Raw genomic sequence first — 20763 nt, 5'->3', positions numbered from 1 at the left:
GCAACCAACATCGCTACATCACACAGACCTCGAGCTTCTGAGAAGATTGCTGGCCGGTGTTGGGTCCAACCCATGAAGGCTGGGAAGAGGCAGCAGGCATTTGCTAAAGGCGGTTGTTCCAGGCTCTTGCGTGTTTTTGCTGGCCAAGTAAACTATTTTGAGCACTACAATGGAGGAAATCCGGTCAGCCAGCCAACTGCAGAGCTCACACTTAACTAAGGGCTTGTTTTTCTTCAGCTTTTACTTGAAGGTTAATGTCGGATGGATTTCCAGATGGAGAACTGGTTGTCCTACCATCAGCTCTGCCTTGCACTGTGGTTTTCAACTTTGCTCAGAACAAGGGTAGGCAGGTACAAGTAGTGGGCTCACAACGTTTGACCTCGACTGGTTTTTCTAAGTTATTTTGTACATTTTTCAGCAGCGAAACCAAACTGGGTCTTCAGCTTTATCCCCGTTTCTTGCAAGGGAAGAGCCTTTATATACAACTGGACACATTTTGGTTTTTCCTCATTGAGAATTTTAAGCCTTTTGTATTCTTTCTACAATAATTTGTAAACATATTTATTTTTACTTTTTTTTGTTGTTTTTGTTTTTTACTTTTCAGGTCAAAATTTTATACTGCACTTGTCAAAATAAAGATTCTCACATAATGCTGGTTATCTCTGGACTACTTCCTCCTTAAACTGGTTTATTCCATTTCCAAAGAGGCACTTGAGATAGAAATGGTTTTGTCAAGGTAGTTGCAGTGGAACTCAAAACAGGTAAGTGTTCACAGCTGCCTCTGAACCTGGGGAATACAGCAGGCCCACCTTACTGTTAACTGCACACCTACAACGGCCCAACTTTTGTTGAAGGTGGGCAAGGTCTCTGGTGAAATCACTGGCAGACAAGGGAGTCCTGGCTAAGGTAAAGGTCACTATTTCCTCCTTGAGTGACAGCATTTTATCTGGCAGATAATACAGGACTGTGGCCAGTCTATAACAATGAAAAGCACTGGGTAAAATTCCTTTCCTGTGGAAACAGGTAACTCAATGGAGTGACATTGGCAGCCCTCTCATCCCATTTATTAAAGAAACAGTAAGAAAAGATACAATGCAGGAAAAACACCAACCATCCTTTCACCTCAGGCTGAACGAAGCACAGTGATTTCTCCCCTTCATCCCCCCCACCCCCTACCCCAGTTCCCATATTCCCATTGACGTCAGTTTAAATTTTGAGGTTCTTTGATCGGGAGTACTAGTGGAGAGGGAATTAGGTGAGCGGTGGAGCCTTGATTCTGGCCTCCTCTGAGTCCCAGGAGAAGGAAGCTGCAGGCCCAGTTAATCAAGCAAAATTGTATTTGGTGGGTCTTTGAAGTGGTTGCCCACCTCCCTGTTCTGTGTTCAAGCCCTCAGGGAAAGGTATGGCAGTAGAGGATGACCAGGTCCAAGCTGCCCAGGGCAGAGCTGCTGAAGCATGGTCCGTTCACCATTGCAACAGTTCTAGAGAGCAGTGAGCTGATTCTCCAGTGGTGAGCAGAGGACTACATATGAATTGGGACCTGCAGGCCAATGTATCCCTGAGGAAAAGTCCACAAGAACAATTCAAGAAACTAGTAAGAAACAAGGGGCAGAAAGCTGTGGGACAAAAGCACAGCAGGCTTCTGGAGGGCTGGAGATCCTTTCTCTCAAGGTCAGGATCATTCCCACCTGTGGTAGTCCATCTCTCACAAGTAACATTTCGCCTTCAGTCAAGAAAGAAGCGTAGGAAAAAGATGGCTCATTTGAACTTGAGCCTCAGCTATGGTACTTCAGACTGTAGCTCCAGATCTACCCATTTACCTAAAACACAGCTCCTGCCCAGAACCACGGTGCCTGGAAACCAGAGTGGTCCTGGAGAGAAAAGTGTTTAAGGGGGTAACATTCCATTTGGGTACATTGCAGCCATAGGACCCCCTGGTCTGGGGAAAGCAGCCGGGTTTGTGCCAGGGAGGTTCCCCACTCTAGGAAATGGGACTAAAGTCTTGCTCACAGGGCCATTCATCCTTGGAAAGGAAGCTGGGTTTAGACCCAGGGTCCCAGTTGGCCTTGCAAAAGGAGCTGGGTTGATGCCCACAGGGCCTGCTGGAGAAGAGCCCAGGGGCCCAGGAGCTGACCTGGGGAAAGTAACCTGACCAGGGCCTAACGGGCCAGTAGACCTTGGGAAGGCAGCAGGACTTGGGCCCTGCAAGCCACTGGCCCTTGGGAAGTTAGCTGGGTTGGGGCCTAGTGGCCCAGAGGTTCTTGGGAAAATTGCTGGACTTGAGCCCTGGAGGCCAGCAGACCTCTGGAAAGTAGCTGGATTTGAAGCCAATGTGCCAGAAGACTGAGAAAAGGCAGCTGGATTCAGCCCCCCTGAACCGGTCCCCCTTGGAAAGGGACTGGCATTTACTCCCATGGGCCCAGCTGGCCTTGAAAAATGAGCTGAATTAGGGCCTATGGGGCCAGGAGCTCTGGACATGGGAGATGGATTTGGCCCTGGAAGGCCAATTCCCCGAGAACCGGGACCCGAGTTTGGGCCCATGGGGCCAGGTACTCTTGCCATAGAGGATGGGCTTGTGCCCATGTTTCCAGAAGCCTGTGAGAAAGCAGCTGAATTTGCTCCTAATAGACCTGCTGCTCTTAAAATGGGGGCAAGATCTAGGCCTTGAGGTCCAGCCATCCTTAAGTTAAGACCAGATCCCGTGCCCAGGAGGCCACCTGCTCTGGTGTCCAGATTTGGGCCTGGTCCCAGGCTACCTGCCCTTGGGTTGGGCCCAAGGCCTGGGCCCAGGCTATTTGCTCTTGGGTTGGGCCCAAGGCCAGGGCCTGGAAACATACCTGATCTCGGGGCAGGGTTTGTACCAACGAAGCCTGATCTCAGATTGGGACTGGGTCCTGGTCCCAGGCCAACAGGCCTAGGATTAGGAGGACCATTCCCAGAAGGCAACAGGACACCTGCTCTCAGGTTGGGCCCAGATCCAGGGCCCATGGGGCCGCCACTTCTGGGGTCAGGACCTGTTCCCAGGAGACCACCTGCCCTTGGGTTGGACATAGGACCTGGCCCCGGGAGACCCCCTAACCTTGGATTAGACAGAGGCCCTGGGCCTGGTAGAGCCCCTGCCCTTGGGTTTAGAGATGGGCCTGGGCCTGGGCCTGGGCCTGGACCTGGGCCCAAGAGGCCACCAGGCCTTGGGAAAGAAACTGCACCTGTGCCAGTGGGATTCATCCCTCTTGGAAAAGAAGCCATGCCTGGGTCACGAGCACCAGCAGGGAAAGGTGCTGGATTTGAAGCCAATGAGCCTGATGAAGTTGGAAAAGGCGATGGGTTCCTTGGAAATGGGGCCAGATTTCCACCAAGAGAACCAGTTGCCATAAGGAAGGGATCAGAGTTCATGCCCAGCGGGTGACCTGTGTTTAGGACAGGACCCCCCTGTGGTCCCAAGGAACCGTCGAGTCGTCCTCGAGGTGGCAACTGAGCACGAGTCCAAGGAGTTGGCCGCTCTCTAGGGAAAATCCGGGGTTCTTTCATACTTTCTTGGGGACGTTGGTGATAATGGGCTTGGGGCGAGTTTTGAAAAGGATCTTGTTTTTGATGAGTGCTGTCACCAGGTACCGGGTGCCAGTCTTGCAGCCAAGCTCATCACAGTCCTCCCCAGGAGTGTGTTTGACAAGGACGGCAAAAGGTTTCTCCAGGTGGATGATTTTTCCATACAGGATATGATGCCCCACGATCAGCACAGGGATTCCCTTTAGCAGAACAAGAACGAAACGCCTAAGGTTCAGGGCAAGGTCATAACACTCAGGTGCCTTCTAGAGATGCTCTTGGAAGGCAATGCTGGCACCTCCACTCCCTGGTTTGGCTCTAACAATATTGAAGAGCCACACCAGGCAACCACCCTCATGCCCTTTTTACTCTTTCTAACCCCAGGTAAGAGAATTTCCACTTTTTGGAACAGTGACTTTTCCAGCTTCCCCAAAGCTAAATTTCCCTGCTATTGCAGGGGTTGGGGGAGAACAAGCAGATACATTAGATTAGCTAGACCTCGAATAACAAACCTGAGGGCAGTCCTCACTCTGGGTCCTGGGAGCACCACCTTGGTGTAGCTTGCTTTCCTGAGGCATTAGGCAGGGAAAGAAAAGTCCCCTCACCTCAGTGGTGTAATGTAGGTCTCCCAGGAGGTTTCCAGCTAATCCAGTGCTGTAGCGAGCCTCGATCTCCCCCTGTAGCTCCATCAGCACCCATTCTGCCAGGCCTCCAGCCCCAGCACTGCAAGCAAAGGGCTGGCGGTTACAATATTTTTGAGGGGTGAAGGATGAATAGTGTCCTACACCACCATTCAAGGCCCAAAAGAACTTTGTTGAGCATAAGTTCTTGGGAAATTAGGCAGTGCCAGGCACTGAACTAGAGACTGAAATGCAAGGACGTGTGCAAGATGCACCTAAGAACCCCAATTCTTTCAGGAAAATGTCAAACCTACAGAACCCTAATCATTCAAGCTAAACAAAAGAAGTCTCAAAATGTACTCACCTGGAAATAACAATTTGCACCATGAGCTTTCCGTCTTTAAAAAGCAACTGAAAATAAGCTGTAGAGGAAAAAAAAATTTAGGACAATAATAACGATAGCTAACATATATCACATACTATATGTGAGGCATTTTTCTAAGTGCTTTAGACAAATTTTATTTCACTCCCCTAACAACTCTTTTAATATGTAAATCTTTTTGAGTTGATACCGTACATGTAACATTGCTTAAGACCACCAAAGGTCAACAATAGTGTGGAAAGTTAACACGTATTATACTTGTGTTCAAGGTCACATATTTACTAGTCAAAGAGCCAGAATTTGAACACAAACATACACTAGAGCCCACACTGCTGACCACTACGCTAACTTGCCTTTCTCAAGGATGTTCTATTTTCTGTTCTGTTTTTTTTAATTTTTATTTTTGAGAGACAGAGTGTGAGTGGGAGAGGGGCAGAGAGAGGGAGATAGGCTCCAAAGTGGGCTCTGTGCTGACAGCAGAGAGCTTGCCCGGTGCAGGGCTCAAACTCATGAACGCAAGATCCTGACCTGAGCCAAAGTCGGACACTTGAAGTCAGACTGAGGCACCCCTAGTCTGCATGTTTCTTAAGAAATTAAAGAATTCATTTAGATTCTACATTTTCCTTTGGTGATGATATACACTTCATGTCTAACACTTTGGTTATGTTTCAAGGTTCAAAAGACCTTCTTTAACAAAAGCCAAGAAACGAAAAAGTCCTTCAGACAACCTTAGTGAATGGTAAGCTGATTTCTAACATGACTCTCATCATATGCCTTGACCATCTTTCACTTTGGTACTAAAATACCCTGATACTCCATCAACTTTCCTTTTATACAACAGTACCACCTGGTGGCAAGTTTGTGGTACTCTAAAAGAATGGGTTAAAATGCATTTTTGCGTGAAACAACTATCTTCACTTGTCTTTCTAGAAAGGATACATTCCTGTGGGGTTAGGGGGATAGGGAGAACTTAAACTACGGGTTCTGTATAAGTCCTTCCAATGAATTGCTAGAACTTAGCGGAAAGTTAGTAGTCTAGTGTTTACCAGTTGTAGTACGGCAGGTTAATAGGTGTAATTGTGCTCAAGGTTAGCAAACAACAGATTAATTTATGTGCTGCTGAAGCAAGCACGTGCAAACACCAGATTAAAAAGTTAAACAGGTTTCTTCACTGGTATGTTGACCTTCATTTTGGATCTTCAGGGAAAATTATGTTGCCAAAAGCCTTCCAGGACAGCAGAACCTCTACTCTTGAGCACCAAACACTTTGGGAACATAAGGTCAGTCAATTCACTGGTCTTAAATTCAGATATAAACAGTAGCTAATATTTATTGCATTTGTATTACGAATCAGATGCTGTTCACACATAAGAACCTAGGCCTCATGACTTTATGCTACACCCATCATAATCAATATGCTCCCAAAGGAGAAAACCAAGTATCGGTGAGAATGAAAAGGCACCAAAGCATCAGGCAGGCACTGCATACGTGGAAGAGCTGGTTAGAAGGGCAAGGGGGAATCAAGGAATCTGAGTAAGACAGACCTTCCGCAGTAGCACCAGTTGTGGCACTGCTTGAGAACAAATACACCAGGCTCAAGGGCAAACGTCTTGTGACAAGATAAGGAGGCCCTACCACTACCACCCAGAATAACCAAAAGAACTGTTAAAATTCTTCTAAGGTTTCCTGAAGGAGAAAGGATTACAATTTAAAATCAGAAGACCTAAAGTCAGGTTCCTGCCTATAAGTGTAGAAACTCTTCACTGTGTCATCATACACAAGTCACTTAATGACTATGGGGCTAGCATCCAGATTATCTGACTCATTAGCCTACTTTGAAGACCACGTATATGCACAAATGCTTTAAAGATAAATAACTAGTTTTTTAGAGAAGGAAAAAAATAAATCAGTATTTCCACACTATAATTGTGACTGTAATTTAGAGAATGGTAGGTATACTTTAGCCATGAATCAAAAAAGACTTAGTAACTAGAAACTGAAGTTGGAAGGTTTCTAAAGGTTAATAAATGCATACAGATTAAAGGCTTCTTATAACTAAGCTTTTGATGACTGATAACACACTACATATTACTTGATGGGTCTATTTATAACAAAATATAGGTACTTTGAGAAACAATTACGTGTTCACACAGATACACAGGTTCTAGGAAGACCACAGCAAGGAAGGAAATCAATCTTTAAGGCCTCTGGAAGCATGTTTGAGACAAGTACATATGGGCTGCAGAAATATTTTAAGTGTATCCCACATTTCCCGGAAAGTTTCCTGTTAGAACAGGAATTGACAACAGTGGCCTAAGTGGGCAAAGGAAGATAGATGCCTGATAGCTGGGCCGGAATACCTGTACCTGCATACTAATCCCTGGTACTTGAGAGCACACGCAGCTTTACCCACTATGTAGGAAGCCCTGCCTCAGTAGATCTCCTGACACTGGCAGACATCCAGCAATGCTCCTGAAAATAAAAATTCCCTGGCCTACAGCTCCACCATCTTCACCATCCTGCTTCTGTACCTAGTCAGGCTGGTAAAAATTTGTGCTAGTCCTACTGGGATGCTGCAGATGTGAGCAGGAATGAAGTTCATTCCTACTTATAGAAGTCTAGCTCATAGGAACCTATAGACTGGCCTGACTACATTTATGTACACGAGGATGTATTTACCAAGATAGTAAGAAATGTAGGAGAGGGCATTCCTTTAGCAAATTTTAAAATTCTACTCTTTAAAAAAATTCATTTATTTTTGAGAGAGACAGAGACAGTGTGAGCAGGGAAGGGACAGAGAGAGGGGGAGAAAAAGAACTCCATTCTGCCAGCACAGAGCCCAATGTAGGGCTCAAACCCACGGAACTGTGAGATCATGACCTGAGCCAACAAGAGTTGGACCCTTAACTAAGCCACCCAAGTGCCCCTTAAAATTAGACTTTAAAATAGCCTATCAGAGTGCCTGTGTGGTTCAGTTGGACTCTTGATTTTTGGCTCAGGTCATCCTCCCAGGGCTGTGGGATCGAGCCCATTGGCTCTGTGCTGAGCATGAAGCCTGCTTAAGATTCTTTCTCTCTCTCTTCCCCCCCCCCCCACCCTCGCATTTTCTCAAATTAAAAAAAAAAAAAAATTGGGGGCCTCTGGGTAGCTCGGTCAGTTGAGCATCACACTCTTAATTTTGGCTCAGGTCATGATCTGGAGGTTCGTGGGATCAAGCCCCGAGTCAGGCTCTGCGCAGATAGAGATTCTCTTGGGATTCTCTCTCTCCCTCCTTCTCTGCCCCTCTCCTACACACACTCTCAAAATAAACATTTAAAAAAATGTTTTTAAATAGGCTATCACCTGAATTTTATTATTCCTTCCTTCTCTTGCTCCTTGAGATTACTCCTGTCTGCAACTGTTCTCAGGGTCAGAGCAGGCAGATCTACCTGGTACTTCACTGAGGACACACTTGACGGAGGCAACAGGGAATGTGTATTTCACTTAATGTGGAGTTGTCTAAAAAGGATCTGAGAACATGCAGCCCAATCTGTCCCTATTATACCCTTGACAATACGCAGGTAGTAGGAAAATGAAGAAGTGAAGAAGTATAATGCAAACCAAATCCTATTAGTAATAACAGATGTAACATTACAATAAATATTTCCTGTAGAACAAAACAAAAATTTCTGAGTCTTCAGTTTCAACTAATTCCAGCAATAAAGACAACTAGAACAATTTCTACATGTTTGTTTTAAAACACTGTGTAGAAATTGCAGATTTATCAAAAACAACATTTAAAGACACAGCCTGAAGAATACACTCTAGCAAATCATGAAACTAAAAGGAGTCAATGGAAGAGCTTGTTTGCCACCTCCCTCTCAACAGTATTGAGTTTAATCCCAGATCTGGCTAGGACCAACTAACTTACTTTGGTTTAAGAATAATAATTCTAAGTTGACAATATGTGTAACTGTAGAGCCAAGGAGAATTTTGTGATTCACTTTTTAAAAGATGTTTAATTCACTGTACTTCAGAGTGGAGCCTCATAGGCTACAGCTAGAGTGTGGACCTGAAGAGATGGCAAAGTGAGGAGAAAACCCAACCTCTTTCCCCTGAAATGAATTATTTTGACACCCCCCCCCCCCCAACTCCCACATCCCAACAAAGGGGTATTTTTTTCCTGCTTAATTTTTCTGGGCCTTCATATAGCTAAATAAACAATACATAATTCTGTATTCCTAGCTTAGTCAAGTGACTTTAGCTCTATAAAAGAAATTTTAAAAGCACTTTATACATTCTAATTAACTCTAATTTTTTCCCTTAAAAAAAAAAAAAGCCCTTTGTGGGGCTTAAAAATTTCTAGAAATGGCTTGCCCCAGATCATCCCCAGTCTTCAGATGTGAAGCTAGTCTGGAGATCCTGGGTAAAAGCAACACACTATTGTTTCTCAGGAACAGTGGTCCAGATAATTTCGAGACCCCTGAACAAACTACAGCACAGCAAAGGAACCAGCATTCTTAAAACCAATCTGGAGCTAAAATGGATCGCTACCCAAAATTCAAAAGATTTAACTAGAACCAGACCAATCTGGGATGTACCTTATTTAGAACTATCATTTGACTTCTACCTCTATTTGAACTTAATTACTGGTAAAGTTATTATTAAAAACCTGAAAAATCAGAGTGCAAACACAGTTTAAGAGGAAAAAAAAATCCAGGCATTATGATATAAAAAGCTTAATTTCCCCCATAGCTAAACTTTTGTGGACACTTATCTGATTTTCTCATTTAACTATGAAAACAACCCTAATGATGTACACACTTATTCCCATTTTATAGATGAAGAAACATGCTCAGAGAAACTAAAGGTTAAGTAACTGGTCATGCAGCTAGTAAGCGGTAGAGCTGGGATGTGAACCTTAATGCTTCCACAATATGGCCTCTCCAGCAGTCCTCTCCCACAGCCCCTTGAATACAGTACATCTATATCACTTCTGAGTGTTCTACAGATATTATTAGCCTTTCTCATGTCTACAACACACCAAGTAAGTAACCTACACAACTTGCAGCCAAAGCAGCTATTACATCTGTGGGGTAGGTAGTTGAAAACAAGCCTTTTTATCATATTCAATTGCTGAAATTTAGATTTTTGAAATCTCTAGAGATCTACTCAATGTCACCTCCAGGATTCAAAATTTAGAAGGCAAAATGAGCCAAAAGAAGAGAGTACATTCTCTGTCACTGCGTTTCTTATACTTTGCTTTCTGAATTGTTAAACTGTTTTAAAATATTACTGCTGTCTTACAGAGAACTGAAAATGAACGAGCAATGAGCCTCATAATGATAACTGCCCCCAAAATACAAAGTGGTAGAACAAAGTGTGGTATAGATTTAACAGAACATACGGTTTTTACCCAAATAAGGGGACTCAAGGGTAATTACAAATTAAGTTTTACTAGAGCTAAGTAGTATTTTGCAAATTTTCATTACACCTTTCAATGCAACTTGTATGTTGTTTTTTTTAAAATAGGGAATACAGGCTTAAACTTTACAGTTCTCAATATAAAAATTTTTGTTTTTGGGGCGCCTGGGTGGCGCAGTCGGTTAAGCGTCCGACTTCAGCCAGGTCACGATCTCGCGGTCCGTGAGTTCGAGCCCCGCGTCGGGCTCTGGGCTGATGGCTCAGAGCCTGGAGCCTGTTTCCGATTCTGTGTCTCCCTCTCTCTCTGCCCCTCCCCCGTTCATGCTCTGTCTCTCTCTGTCCCAAAAATAAATAAACATTGAAAAAAAAATTAAAAAAAAAAAAAAAATTTTTGTTTTTTATTTAAAAAAACTAAATCCATGACACAAAGTGTTTTCAAATTGCTAGGCCAACACTTAGCATTTACCAAACTTTTATTTAGTCCCAGGAATGTTCTTTGTTTAGAAATGCTGTGAGAACTCAAGTTGTCGGACCTGGATTCTGTCACTTACCCTATATATGACGTGGGAGTAATCTAACTTTGTAAGTTTCAGTTTCCCCACCAACAAATGGGGCATAAGAAAGAACCTATCCCAAAGGATTGTTGTGAAAATTTAATGAGGTTATGAATGTAAAATCCTCAGAACAGCGACTAAGGCGTGGTATGCCTTTAGGGTCAAACTATTTATTACATGGGGAGGAATGTGACATTTTCTTAGTATATGTCCAAAATAATGTCTTAATACTATACTATATAATTATTAATGTTTACAGTGGACTAAAACATCCAGAAAAGCAGCAGGTTATCAGAGTAAAACCAAGTTTACATAATGTGAGAACAATTCAAACAGGACAGTCAAGGTTCACCAAACTGCTTCAAGGATTAAGTTCTGAAAGGGTTTTTTTTTGTTTTTTTTCCTCTAAAGATCACTATTTCTCTATGTGCCTTTCCATTAAACCAACAATTCAGGAAGTTGTCATATATGAATGCAGGTTATTTTTATTAACAGTGTCATTGTGGTTTGTGACTGAAGGAGATGGCCTAAGTTTCAAAGGGAAAATCTTGTCTCTTGACAGGCTTATGTCATTAACCGCTAAAATTCGGTTTCTAAATGAGAAGCTTGTTCCCCTCCAAAGAGGGGCTATGGAGGGTGGGTGGAAATGAATGCTTCCAAACTTTTCATTAGTGAAGAGTGTGTTCAAAAACATGTGTGGATACTATGCATACACGTGGTACTTTCCCATCACATTTTAGGATTCCCATGATGGAGGGAATCAGTTACTGGTATTTGTAGACAATGGGTGAAAAAGATGGCTTCAGTCGATCTGAGTTACTCCAGTTTTCTCCATCTTCTGCTACTCTGCAGCCCCATCTGAACCCTTCCTCCTCTTACTGTAACCCCCTATCTACCCCAAAGCCCATCCTTTCTAGACCTGCTTGAAGTCTTACACTATCCAGGATTCTCCCCCCCCAACCGGCTCCCACTTTCTCCTCCCTCACCCCTGACCCCCTCCCATCCCTTCAGTTACAAACACTTCCTACGTCTAGTCCCGCCCACTTTCTGGGACTTCTCGATCCGCTTTCCCTCTCTTCCCCAACCCCCTCCAGTTAACCCCCAGACTTTCGGTGGGATCTCCTATCAACCTAATTAACCCTTTCTCCTACCTCCCAAGGAAAGTATTCTTTAACTGCATTCCTCCACACCCCTCACTGGAGTGATCTTCCAAACTGTCCACCCTCCTCCCAAAGATTTCTCTTTACACGTCCTTCTACCACCCTCATTCTCCAGATCTTGCCCTGTTCCTTCTTCAATCTGAAGTGCTTAGCTACTCCAGGACCCCACCCCACTCTTCCCCAGTCTCTCCCTCCGCCTACAAAGAACCTGGAGCACTCTTTCTTGCAACCACCCTCCCAATTACCTCTACCAGCAGCTTCCCTCCCCCCCCCACCGCGACTTAAAAATGTCCCCTCGAACAAACCTCATAGTCCTACCCCCCCTCCCCAGTCCGCTTTCTGATATGCCCGCTACTTCCTGGGTTCCAGTTCTACCCCGCTCCCGCAAGCCTCACGTGCTGGACTCCCTCCCCACCCGGGGAAGAACCCCTTCCCGCACGTACCTCGAGGTTCCGGCCCGCGCCGCCCCCTTCTCCGTCCTCCGCCCGCGCTCGGCCACCCTTTCCGCCCTTCTCTCGCTCCGCCCCGCTCGCTCCCTTCCTTCCCTCCGCCTTCCGTCTCTACACCGCTCCCTTCCCCCACAATTCCCGGCCCTCCCACCCCGGGGGCTCCTCTGGGCTCGCCCCCACCTCTCCGCGGCTCTCTTCGCTCCCCTCCCCCTTCCCGGCCGCCCCTCCCCCGCCCGCGCTCCCCGCCCCTCGGCTCGCCATTCTTCTCCTCGAGCCGCGCGCCCCACCCGGCCCCAGCTCCCTAGCTTCCCGCACCCTCGCCCCCAACCCAGGCTCAGCCCTCAATCCCCGCGGCCTCCCGCGACCCCCGCCCGCGGCCTGACCTGCAATGGCGGCCGCCGAGCGCGGCGCCGCGCGGCCAACGGGCGACAACCGAACCTCCCGCCGCCGTCGCCGCCGCCGCGAGCACTGCCTGCGCACTTCCGGCCTTGCGCCGCGAGCACTTCCGGGGCAGAGCACGCGAGCGCGCGCGCACGTGGGGCCGCGGTAGAGAGAGGCGAGCCCCCAGCCATAGGTGAGTTGAGGAAGGGGTATGTTTAGCAGCGGGAGAGAAAGAAATTTGAGGGGCTGCGGCCTGCTCTTGGCAGACGCCGGCGGAGCTCGCTGTCCCCCCTGTGCCGTGGGTGGGTGGGTGCTACTCGTAGATTCCCGGAGAGAGAAGGGGCGGCGGAGTTCTAGTGCGCACTTCAGACGCCTTCTTAGCTGGGCCGGGCCCGGCGGAACGCGCCTGTTCTGCCCGCGCGTTCCTAACCTTGAAGAAAGACGAGCGAGCGGCGAACCAGACCCGGCCCCTGTCTTCACCGAGTGTGATTGTTGGCGGCGGTGTGGAGGGGATAGTTGACAGATGCCAAACTAAGTCCTGTCGCTTCTTTCCTTGAGGAGCTCTCGGTTCTGCCAGCCCCATGAGTCCCACTGTCAGTCACTACCTTAGCTTGAGTCTGTAATTTGTAAACTTAGAGTGCTATAAAGTTAGAAGTGTTCGCTAAAATGCAGGTTCCTAGTCTACCCCCTTTCTCTCCTCAGCCAAGAGAGGAATTCTGGAGCTGTGGAGTAGGACCCAGAGTCCTGCATTTTTAAAAGCCGTTTTTCTGTATGGTTTTGATGCAGAAATTCTGTGGACCGGGCTTTGAGAGACCCATTTAGGCTGTCAATATTTCTTGCTTTTTGCGAGTATTAGTGGTGTTTTCCAGGAGTACCTTAGTTTCTGTCTCGAATACAACCGGTCAACTCTATGTGCCTCCCTTCCTTAAAGTGCGCACACCCAATTAGAGAATGAGGTTATGTTCAGTATTTTGTCATTCTTCTTTCCCAGAGTACTTTTCTTCAGGTAATTGGCAGGATTGTTAGGAGTCTGGGGAATGCTCTGTGTGTCGATCTTTTAATTTTTCTGCTGAAGCATCCTGAGCTTCTGGAAATAGTTTGATAGGTTCTTGCGGGGGGGGGGGTGAAAGCATCATTAGTTAGATATTCAGAAGTGAATCTCAGGTACAGTTAGACTCTTCCATACAGGATGGCGATAATAATACATGTGATATACTGCTGTTAACAATAGTGAGGAACAATACAGGCAACACACTGGTGTTAACGTTTCACAATAATGACTCTTTTTCCTCTCCCCCCCCCCCCCCTCCAGGAATGGGTGAATTTAAGGTCCATCGAGTACGTTTCTTTAATTATGTTCCATCAGGGATCCGCTGTGTGGCTTACAATAACCAGTCAAACAGATTGGCTGTTTCACGAACAGATGGCACTGTGGAAATTTATAACTTGTCAGCAAACTACTTTCAGGAAAAAGTAAGTCATTTGGAAGCCCGATTTGGTGTTGCTGAGTTAATTTTCTTACTAAGTTGAATTCTACAACGTGTATGTCTTTTGTGTTGAAGGACTTCAAAAGAAAGTGACTGTACTCTCTCTGGGTTATTTAGAACTATATAACATGTGTAGTAAATATGCAATCTCTTGACTGAGCTCAGAGTTTTGATCTATAACGTTGGTTAGAAAGAAACCTAGAAATTATGGTGGCCCACTGTCTGTTGGAAACTGAGGTTTGCTGGATCTTTGGAGCACAACAAAAAAGGGAAATTGTCAAGACCCATTGCTTTATAATCAGTCTCTGCACCAGTGCAACTTTGGTAAGGTGGAATTTCCTGCTGGCGTTGTCAGTACCTATTTCATTGTCAATTCAGAAGAAACAATGAATCCTTTTTTTTTTTTTTCTTCTTAAGTTTTTTAATTTATTTTTTGAGAGAGAGAGAAAGAGCGCATGGGCGGGGAAGGGTCAGAGAGGAGAGAAAGACTCCCAAGCAGGCTCTGTGGTGTCACCACAGAGCCTGTTGCAGAGCTCCATCTCACAAACCCTGAGGTGATGACCTGAGCTGAAATCAAGAATCAGACGCTTAACCAACTGAGCCACCCAGGTGCCCAGAAACATTTTAATATCAAACTTTTTGGTGACGATGGTAGGAAGATGGATTTCTAAGTTCATCTGAGAGAATGTAGACTGAACTGCCTATAATTGGGAGTAAAAGTAAAATACCATTTGGGTGTATGCAGAGAGCTGTTATAGCAGCATATTTTTCAAAAGTACTGATTAGTGATTGCAGGTGCAACAAAACAATTCATTTTACATTAATGAATGTGTATTGCCCTAAGCACTGAATGGATGCCTATGAATGGGTAGATGGATAAATGCATGAATTTAGTGCCCGGCAGTTTAATACTTGGAATTAAGGCATCCTGTAATTGTTTCTAAATGAATGAGTGATGAGTGGCAAGTATTAGGCATTATGACAAATGTCAGAGGCCCTACATTGAAGGAGCTCAAAGTCCAGTGGGGAAATAGAAGTATACAGTTTTCAAAGAGTAGGTAAATTTTATGATAAAGCTAAGTACCAGAGCAGTCTAGGTGGCTCAGTCTGTTTACATCAGACTCTTATTTTGGCTCAGGTCAGGATCTCACAGTTCATGGGATCAAGCCCCATATCAGGCTCCACATTGACGGTGTGGAACCTGCTTGGGGTTTTCATACTCCCTCTCTTTCTGCTCTTCCCTGCTCATGCACGCACATGGGTGTCCCCTCTCTCTTTCCAAATAAATAAATAAACTTAAAAAAAAAAGCTAAGCACAGGCCTAGAATCTTAGTGGAGAGGTGCTTTTACTCTGATGATGTGGGTTTAGGAATCCTGGAAAGGGATGACTTACTGAGTTGACCCCTGAAGAACTAAGAAGTTAAAAAAAAAATTGGGGTGCCTGTGTGGCTCGGTCAGCTAAGCGTCCGACTTTTGATTTTGGCTCAGTTCATGATCTCAGGGTTCACAAGATCGATCCCTGCCATGGGCTCTGTGATGACAGCACGGAGCCTGCTTGGGAATTGCTCTCCTTCTCTGTCTGGCCCTCCCCTATGCGTGCATTCTTTCTCTCAAAATAAATAAACTTAAAAAGAAAGTTAAAAAAATTGCTGATTACCATAAATAAGTCACATTCTATGCAGTGAAAAATGTGCTGTGGTATATGCTTGTCGCACCCTGTGGTTTTTCTTATCATTTATGACAATTACAATTACATAATAGTTTGTACATTTGTTTAATGTTTTTCTTCCCCATTGAACTTCAAATTTTGTGAAAACAGGAACCATGTGGGTGATATTGATGACATTATTCCCAGCATTTAGCAAGTGTCTAGTGCAGAACCACTCCTGAGTTCATGTTTATTTAGTGAATATGTCAGTTAGTCTTTACTGAATGTCTCCTATTTTTTCTCATCTGTTCTTATTTCAACAATAATTAACTTAGTATTTTGCGTTTTCAATAGTCCCTTCCCTACTTCTTAATCACTCTCAGAACAAGAAAAAACTTTGTCCATTAGAGTGAAAAGAGTAGGGGCTTGGAATAAGAATTAAAATGTTCTCTTCACATTTGACTGTGGCACTTTGGGCAAGCCCCTTAACCCACAAGTACTTGTGTCCTTTCAAGTAAAGAGAAGAAAAATTGTACCTACTCAGTGCTTTTTGTGCTGAGCAGACATAAGAATAAAGTGTCTTGATATATATGAAAACTTCTTTTTTTCCTAAAGTTTATTTACTTATTTTGAGAGCGAGAGAGCAAGCAGGGGAGGATCAGAGAGAGGCCCAAACAGGCTCCACACTGCTAGCTCAGAGGCTGATGTAGGGCTCGAACTCACGAACCATGAGATCATGACCTGAGCTAAAATCCAGAGTCAGTCGCTTAACCAACTAAACAACCCAAGGGACCCTACATGAAACCTTTATAAGTGCTCATAAAGCACTTAGAAATCTGAGACTTCAGGGGCGCCTCGATGGCTCAGTCGGTTGAGCTTCCAACTCTGGTTCAGGTCACAATCTCACAATCTGTGAGTTCGAGCCCCACATTGGGCTCTGTGCTGACAGTTCAGAGCCTGGAGCCTGCTTCAGATTCTATGTCTCCCTCTCTCTGTGACCCTCCCCCGTTCATGCTCTGTCTCTCTCTGTCTCAAAAATAAATAAACATTAAAAAAAAAATCTGAGACTTGATAGTTAAGTAGCTGACTCCTGGTTTCGGCTCAGGTCACGATCTCACAGTTTGTGGGTTCAAGCCCTACATCAGGCTCTGCGCTGACAGTGCTGAGCCTGCTTGGGATTCTCTGTCCCCGTCTCTCTTTGCCCCTCCTCTGCTCGTTCTCTCTCTCAAAATAAATAAAAACTTAAAATTAAAAAAAAATAATCTTAAAAAAAAAAAAAGATTCTGAGACTTGAATGAGAAGTTGGAGGTGGGGCGCAAACCCACAACCCTCAATTCAAGAGTCACATGTTCTTCCAACTGAGCCAGCCGGGCATCCATTTGTTTTATTTTTAAAAAAACTTTTTAGGGGCGCCTGGGTGGCGCAGTCGGTTAAGCGTCCAACTTCAGCCAGGTCACGATCTCGCGGTCCAGGAGTTCGAGCCCCGCGTCGGGCTCTGGGCTGATGGCTCAGAGCCTGGAGCCTGCTTCCAATTCTGTGTCTCCCTCTCTCTCTGCCCCTCCCCCGTTCATGCTCTGTCTCTCTCTGTCCCAAAAATAAATAAACGTTGAAAAAAAAAATTAAAAAAAAACTTTTTATAGGTAAAATTGACACAATAAACATGTATTTAAAGTATACGTGTCAAGGGGCACCTGGGTGGCTCAGTTGGTTAAGCTTCTGACTCTTGATTTTCCCTCAGGTCATGAGGTCACGGTTCGTGTGTTTAAGCCCTGCATCGGGTTCTACACTAACCATGGGGGCCCTGCTTTGAATTCTTTCTGCTCCCACGTGCGCATGCACTCTTCTTTCTCTGTCTCTCAAACTAAATAAACTTAAAAAAATTTAAAGTGTATACATTGATAACTCTGACATACATATGTACTGTGAAACCATCACCTAATCAAGATATTTACACTGATTTTGTAAAAAATTGCATATATCAAATACAGTTGGATACAAACTTTATTCTTTTGAAAAGGTTTGGAGGACAAGTCCTGGGAAAAGGAAACCAACTGTATAGGTAACTAAAATTTGAATCTAAAAAATGAAAATATTAATAGACATGATCTTCTGGTAGAACAAAACCCCATGTAGTCATTTCTAGGCAAGTGTTTTTAGTTTTGACGTTGTTGCCTGTGACCATTCAGTGCTGTTAGCTGATAAATTCAATGTGGGTTGACATGTTATGGCGTTTCTGTAGTTTTTTCCAGGTCATGAGTCTCGGGCTACAGAAGCTCTGTGTTGGGCAAAAGGACAGCGACTCTTTAGTGGTGGACTCAATGGAGAGATTATCGAGTATGATTTGCAGGCATTAAACATCAAATATGCCATGGATGCCTTTGGAGGACCCATTTGGAGCATGGCTGTCAGCCCCTGTGGCTCTCAACTTTTGGTCAGTAAGCAGCTATTGGTAATTTAAAGCAAGAATTCTCTTGTGCTCACGTAAACATTCTTCCCTGTGTTTACAGGAGAGTAAAGTTAAGTTATATTATGACATGTAGCAACTCCATTCTGAAGTGGATTCCAGCAACCACGATGCAAGATTGGAATTGATATTGGGGATTAAAAATCTCTTGTCCTGGGGCAGCTGGATGGCTTGGTCGGTTAAACGTCTGAGTCTTGATTTCAGCTCAGGTCATGATCTCATAGTTCGTGAGTTTGAGCCCTGTGTCAGGTTCTGCATTGACAGCTTGGATCCTGCTTGGGATTCTTCCTCTCTCTCCACCTCTTCCCCACTTAAGCACACTCTCTCAAAAAACAACAACAAAAAAAACTTTAAAAAATCTCTTGTTTTTTTTACATCATTTCTACTGCCACTTTGGACCTTGTTTATTCATTTATGAAATGAGAGGGTTCGTTTGGTTCAGTATTTCTCAAACTAGTTGGAATTGGGAGATGTGGAGGCTGTTTTTCTATTATGCTTTATGTTTTATGATAAATATCAATTCAGAATATGGCATGTTAATACGAAATTCTTCTGTAGATTGACAACACACTAATGTATGTTACAACTTCTGAGAGGTCCTTCCACAAGTTGACTTGTGGAACTGTTTTACCACAATGTCTCAAAAATTGAGTGCAGACTGAGAAGACTATCCCTCCCCCCTCACACAGACTTATTAAAATGGGTGTTTCCAGAGGTTTCATTTTTCTGGGATAAACCTGTGATTCTTGTTTGATTTGTACTAATTTGTACAATATCTTGATGTTTCTTCATTTACATTGTAGTTAATGGGTGTTTTATTTAGGCTCTGGGTCTCTAGCAGAGGTATGCTGTGAAATCCTACTTCTATTCCATGTCCTATACAGGAATTAGGCCACTGATTAGCCTGTTTTCTGGCTAGGATGTGAAGCCTGCCAAGAATACACTACCAGTTTCTTGGTAGCAGTAATTTTTTTTTTTTTCCTGTCACAAACTACTTTTCTCTTTCACAGCAAGTGATAGCTTCAGGGAAGAAACGTTTATATTTATAAATACATATATTTAGTTATGTAAAATGCTTATCTTCTTTATTTTCCTCTAATAGGTTGGCTGTGAAGACGGATCTGTGAAGCTATTTCAAATCACCCCAGACAAAATCCAGTTTGAAAGAAATTTTGATCGGCAGAAAAGTAAGGGTCATTTTGGTGGGGGCAGTGAGTAGCCTCAACAAGAAGTTATGTTTCTGTGCCACTGGGGATGGGCTGTTTTCCCATGGGTCCAGGTAATGTTTTCTCTCCACACTAACTTTACCTCAATATAGGGTATGTGCTCAAAGCCATCCTCCACTCAGGCTTTCTCTGTCACGTTGCATAGTGGTGGTTGCCTGGTTAAGTAATATGGTAAACTAGAAATCCAGAGTAGGAAAGCTAATGTTTCTGTGTAAGTCACTTTGTTCTCACTTTTTCTTTCTTTTTTTTTTTTTTTGAAGTTGTAACAGAGTGCATAAATACTAAAACCTAGAATTTGCAAACAGTTGTCCATGTTCCACCCAGTTGACACCTCTAGAGCAGGGGTTGGCAAACTATTTCTGTAAAAACAGGAGATTAGTAAATATTTTAGGTTTTGTAGGCCATATGCTCTGTCAACTCTCTTGTTCTATAAAAGTAGTCATAGATAAATAAATGGGTATGGCTGTGCTTTGGTAAAGCTTTATCTATAAAAATAATTGGTGGACTTGATTTGGCCTTTGAGCCATAGCTTGCAGACTCTTAGAAAATAATAACTATCCCATGTATTCTGTGTCTGTTAGTAATACTTTTCATCTGCTAGTCAGAGTCCCTTTTGTTTTTAATGCCTTTTGGGTGTTCTTTTTTTATTTTTTTTTTTAAAGAAAAATATTCTTTATTTAAAATATCTTTAACGTCTACTTCCAACATGGGGCTCAAACTCACAACCCCGAGAATAAGAGTTACATGCTCCACCAACTGAGCCAGCCAGGCTTGGTTTTTTGTTTTTTTGTTTGTGTTTTGTTTTTTAAGTTTATTTATTTTGAGAGAGAAAGTGGTTGGGGAAGGTGCAGAGAGTGAGAATCCCCAGTAGGCTCCACACTGTCAGCACAGAGCCCAACATGGGGCTTGAACCCACAAACTGTGTGATCATGACCTGAGCCAAAATCAGGCATCAACGCTTACTTGACTGAGCCACCCAGGTGTCCCTTGGGTGTTCTTTTTTAATTATAAAGGTGATATAATGCTTATTCCAAATTCATGTGCTTAGCCAAGTGTGAAAGAGAAAATATCTCATTCTGTTCTGTAAGCAACATTTTGGAAATAATCTTCAAGACGTGTTTGTATGTTCATATAAATGAATACACACGAGTGCTTGTGCTTGTTTTTTCACTTGGTGTATCACAGACATCTTTCCATGCCAGTCATGCCAGTCTACATGGCATTCCATTTAATGGTGTTCCATAATTTATTTACCAAGCTCCTATTGATGGATTTTTTTGTTTTTCACTACTACAACCAGGACGGCAATGACTATTCCAATATACATATTTTTTAACACTCCTACAAGTATTTCTCCTTGATTAATTCCCAGTAAAAGTGCTGAGCCAAATAAGCATATTTAAATTTTGTTATGTTTTTAACAGGTCACCCTCAAAAGGGGTCGCC

At 44.0% G+C, this 20763-nt stretch overlaps 4 protein-coding genes across 5 annotated transcripts in view; 2 read left to right on the top strand and 2 right to left on the bottom strand.

Annotated features, from left to right (window-relative positions):
* Window positions 1-1495, top strand: part of HAS3 (hyaluronan synthase 3) — a 28622-nt gene extending 27127 nt beyond the window's left edge. The window contains exon 3 of the mRNA XM_047834691.1: window positions 1388-1495. Within this exon, the coding sequence (XP_047690647.1) occupies window positions 1388-1495 (108 nt within the window). The remainder of the gene's footprint in view (window positions 1-1387) is intronic.
* On the bottom strand, window positions 1038-3528 carry DERPC (DERPC proline and glycine rich nuclear protein). Its single transcript, XM_047834692.1, has one exon. It carries the CDS (start codon window positions 3526-3528, stop codon window positions 1888-1890), a length of 1641 nt encoding a protein of 546 aa, XP_047690648.1. The 3' UTR covers window positions 1038-1887.
* Window positions 1038-12562, bottom strand: CHTF8 (chromosome transmission fidelity factor 8). 2 transcript variants are annotated; one of them, XM_047834694.1, is made up of 4 exons: window positions 12495-12562; window positions 4528-4585; window positions 4149-4266; window positions 1038-3746 (listed from the first exon to the last, which is right to left on the bottom strand). In XM_047834694.1, exons 2-4 carry the CDS (start codon window positions 4548-4550, stop codon window positions 3525-3527), a joined length of 363 nt encoding a protein of 120 aa, XP_047690650.1. In that variant the 5' UTR covers window positions 4551-4585; window positions 12495-12562; the 3' UTR covers window positions 1038-3524. The 2 variants fall into 2 exon arrangements, with proteins under 2 accessions (XP_047690650.1, XP_047690651.1); XM_047834695.1 differs by lacking the exon at window positions 12495-12562 and adding an exon at window positions 12106-12173 and having other exon boundaries at window positions 3525-3746.
* The window catches only part of UTP4 (UTP4 small subunit processome component), a 32106-nt gene continuing 23782 nt past the window's right edge, over window positions 12440-20763 (top strand). The window contains exons 1-4 of the mRNA XM_047834687.1: window positions 12440-12685; window positions 13805-13965; window positions 17867-18058; window positions 19194-19278. Coding sequence (XP_047690643.1) covers window positions 13807-13965; window positions 17867-18058; window positions 19194-19278 — 436 coding nt within the window. The 5' untranslated portion in view covers window positions 12440-12685; window positions 13805-13806. The remainder of the gene's footprint in view (window positions 12686-13804; window positions 13966-17866; window positions 18059-19193; window positions 19279-20763) is intronic.

The sequence above is a fragment of the Prionailurus viverrinus genome, chromosome E2 (assembly GCF_022837055.1).
Source record: "Prionailurus viverrinus isolate Anna chromosome E2, UM_Priviv_1.0, whole genome shotgun sequence".
Classification (NCBI taxonomy): domain Eukaryota; kingdom Metazoa; phylum Chordata; class Mammalia; order Carnivora; family Felidae; genus Prionailurus; species Prionailurus viverrinus.
Note: the sequence above shows the minus strand (reverse complement) of the source record. Positions and strands in the feature narration are given on the sequence as shown.